The 3942-nt window shown below is 34.3% G+C and overlaps 1 protein-coding gene across 1 annotated transcript in view; it reads left to right on the top strand.

The window, feature by feature from the left end:
• Positions 1 to 3942, top strand: part of ATM (ATM serine/threonine kinase) — a 178344-nt gene that overhangs the window by 40248 nt on the left and 134154 nt on the right. Inside the window, exons 9-12 of the mRNA XM_011984759.1 lie at positions 5 to 91; positions 1493 to 1864; positions 2611 to 2805; positions 3591 to 3686. Coding sequence (XP_011840149.1) covers positions 5 to 91; positions 1493 to 1864; positions 2611 to 2805; positions 3591 to 3686 — 750 coding nt within the window. The remainder of the gene's footprint in view (positions 1 to 4; positions 92 to 1492; positions 1865 to 2610; positions 2806 to 3590; positions 3687 to 3942) is intronic.

Genomic DNA, 3942 nt, shown 5'->3' with positions numbered 1-3942 from the left:
TACCTTGCAAAAGGAAGAAAATAGAACTAGGCTGGGAAGTAATAAAAGATCACCTTCAGAAGTCACAGAATGATTTCGATCTTGTGCCTTGGTAAAATGTTATCATTTTCTCGTTCACTGTCATTTTAGTCTCTTTTATGTTATTTTTCAGAAAACTTTCAGTGGAATCCTTTCATCTCAACCAGAACTAAGTCTTTTGTCTACCCCCAAACCTATTACTAGCAAAGGGATATGTGATTGCCATGACAAATGAGATCAATCATTAATGGCTCATTTGCTGGGGCCAAGGGCAGGCCAACTTTTCTAATCATATTGTCATAGCAAGTTAAGAAGGAGGACTGGCTGTATGATAGGCAACTAGAAGTGTGTGCCTCATGGAATTCACTGAATTGTACACTTGAACAAAAGATTTTAGCATATATAGCACTTTCTAATAGAATTAGGAAGAAGTTAAAGATAACCTTAAGAAATCACAATAATTTTGACCTTATGATAAAAAGTTATTTTCTCTTATTTTCTGTCTTCTTTATTCTCATATAATGTTCACATATATTTAAGTAAGCAAATAAATTATGGAATACTTTGGAATCCCAAAATATTAGGTCTGGTAAGGATGTTTAGAATTTATCTAGTTCAGCCTGTTTGCTTTCCTGAAAAGAAACTGAAACCCAGAGAGGTTAAGCAACTTTTGTAAGGACAGAGATTTATAGATTATAGTCAAACTCGTGATCAGTGCTCTTTTGATTACCATGTTGATGGAATGTTTAAATGTAAGTGACTTCAGGGGGAAAAGCATGTTGATTTAAATACCTATTGCTTAAGCTCATTTTTATATTTAAGAGTAGCTGTTTAAGATTCTTAATTTGTCCATTTAGTCAGGAGTTATTTATTGAACACCTGCTGTGGGCCAAGTGTTAGGGATACAGAGACGAATAACATAAGATTCCTATTCTTAAGTATCACACATTCTAGAGAATACAACCTAGAGGTTGCTGACTGCAACCTCCGCCTTCTGGGTCCAAGTGGTTTTCCTGCCTCAGCCTTCTGACTAGCTGGGATTCCAGGCATGTGCCACCATGGCTGGCTAATTTTTGTATTTTTAATAGAGATTGGGTTTCACCATGTTGGCCAGCTGGTCTCGAACGCCTGACCTTGTGAGCCACCTGCCTTGGCCTCCCAAAGTGGTGGGATTACAGTTGTGAGCCACCACACCTGGCCCAAATATTGCTAATTTAACATCTTTTAAAATGTTTGTTTAAGGGAAACTTAACAACTTACCCAGCTAGCCAAAACGTTGACAGTTTTCCTGGCAATTTAGGAAGTAGGACATAGTAACTATTAAGAGCCAGTTTATTTTTAGAGTACTATGGAAATGATGATGGTGATTCTCTAATTAGGATATTGTTAAGAGTACCATGTCTGTATATTTCCTCTTAGTTTGTTAATGTGATTGAATAGTTTTCAAATTAACCCCCCCCCTTTTTTTTTTTAGGCTACAGATTGCAACCCAATTAATATCAAAGTATCCTGCAAGTTTACCTAACTGTGAGCTGTCTCCGTTACTGATGATACTCTCTCAGCTTCTACCCCAACAGCGACATGGGGAACGTACACCGTATGTGTTACGATGCCTTACGGAAGTTGCACTGTGTCAAGACAAGAGGTCAAACCTAGAAAGCTCACAAAAGTCAGATTTATTAAAACTCTGGAATAAAATTTGGTGTATTACCTTTCGTGGTATAAGTTCTGAGCAAATACAAGCTGAAAACTTTGGCTTACTTGGAGCCATAATTCAGAGTAGTTTAGTTGAGGTTGACAGAGAATTCTGGAAGTTATTTACTGGGTCAGCCTGCAGACCTTCATGGTAAGTTTAGCATGCATTATGTCTGACTTTACATATAAACACACACAGACACACACTCACATATCCCTGATCATTTTCATAGTTTGTTACTTCAGTTAAAGATGTCAAATTCTATTTCAGATGCTTTTCTTGTTTGGCCAAGAAGACTTAATAAATGCATAAATGTCGACAAATTATTAAAGCCTAATGTTAAGGAATTTCTTTTTTTAATTAAAAAATTTTTAATTGATCTATGATAGAGTTATATATTTTCAAGGTACATGTGATAATTTGACACACTCATATGACACACTCATGTAGAGTGATGGGATATCATCACCCTACATATCTTTTCTTCATGCCAGGAACATTTGAATTATTCTCTTCTTGCTATTTTGAAATGTACAGTAGATTAATGTTAACCGTAGTCATCCTACTGATGTATCAGACACCAGGTCTTATTCCTTCTAATTGTATATGTGTATCCAAAAGACTTTCTTTAAAGAATTACCAAGAGTTTAAATTTCTTTTATGTGCAATTTATCATTATTTATTTAATAGCCTTGTTAAAATTGTAGTACTATCCACTGTTAATAAAAGAACTATTTTTTAATCAAGAATCTTCCCAAATGTAATCAGACTTTTAACAATTTTTATGTTCATTTAGTCAACTTAACTAAATGTTTGTGCCAGGCACTGTCCTGATAGATAAAGTCTTTGCCCCTTCAAGAGCTTGCTTTTCATAATTGTCCTTTGTTTTGTTATAGTCCTGCAGTATGCTGTTTGACTTTGGCACTGACCACCAGTTTAGTTCCTGGAACAGTAAAAATGGGAATAGAGCAAAATATGTGTGAAGTAAATAGAAGCTTTTCTTTAAAGGAATCAATAATGAAATGGCTCTTATTCTATCAGCTAGAGGGTGACTTAGAAAATAGTACAGAAGTGCCTCCAATTCTTCACAGGTAATTTAAGTTCGTTAGCATGCTGCTGGTTTTTTTGTTTTGTCAGGCTCTTTCCACTTACTTGATGCCACTTGGCTTTATTTTATAATAGTAATGCAGAATCTCCCAGATCTAACCTTAATTATTAAATATTATGTTTGTTTTTACAGTCTATTTGTGTCTTTATACCTGATTGCTTCTGAAATAAAGAGTTGTCTCACTGTGAGAATATGGGGGATGTGCATGAAGAATGCACATATAATTCTTTGAGCATTTATGTGTTCCTTTCTGATTTTTTAAATAAATGAGTCCATATATCTCAGTTATGTAGATCCTGGATCCTTTCTCATAATGGGAGTGTCTTTTGGGTAAAATATGTTTTATGGATGAGGTGAGGAAATAAGGAAGACAAAACAGGATATAAGCACTAGGATAAAGAAATGGAGTCACTTGTCCACTTAACCTTTGCACAGATGGTAATTGGAACCAAATGATTGGAGAGCAGACCTCTGAATGGATCCAATTAAAGAACTTTTGCTTTGATTTTACAACCTTTTATTTATTTCAGAAATACTGTTAATCAGACATCCTATTTCTAAACAGTATTGGAAATGATAGTAACAATGGTTGTCCTCCTTAAATTATCCTTTTAGATATTAAGAAATTCAGTATAGATGAAAGCAATTTTAATCTAGGATCCAAATTTTAGAAGTCAAGATTTATAGCTAAACGTGGATGTTAAAGTTTAAAGTATTCTTTATGTGGCTTTTGGTCTTCTAAGTGAAGCTTTTGGTTTTTCTTTATAGTAATTTTCCTCATCTTGTACTGGAGAAAATTCTTGTGAGTCTCACTATGAAAAACTGTAAAGCTGCAATGAATTTTTTCCAAAGTGTGCCAGAATGGTATGTTGTCTAATAATGTTCTTTGTCATTTTAAGCTATAGCTTTAATTACGAAGATGATAATTTTAGTTGTGTAGTAGCTGTATCTTAATAATTGTAAACTAAATTGTTCTAAAACAAATTGCAACTGTTACCCAGGGAAGAGGTTGTTTTAATTCAGTGGTTGTAATCTGTGTTATATAACATTAGACCAAGGTTACTATTTTTTAATGCTGTATAGTACAATATGTGGCAAGTGCCAATGAGAAAAGTTGAGT

This window comes from Mandrillus leucophaeus, unplaced genomic scaffold, assembly GCF_000951045.1.
Source record: "Mandrillus leucophaeus isolate KB7577 unplaced genomic scaffold, Mleu.le_1.0 Scaffold273, whole genome shotgun sequence".
NCBI lineage: Eukaryota > Metazoa > Chordata > Mammalia > Primates > Cercopithecidae > Mandrillus > Mandrillus leucophaeus.
This window is presented reverse-complemented; position numbering and strand designations above follow the sequence as displayed.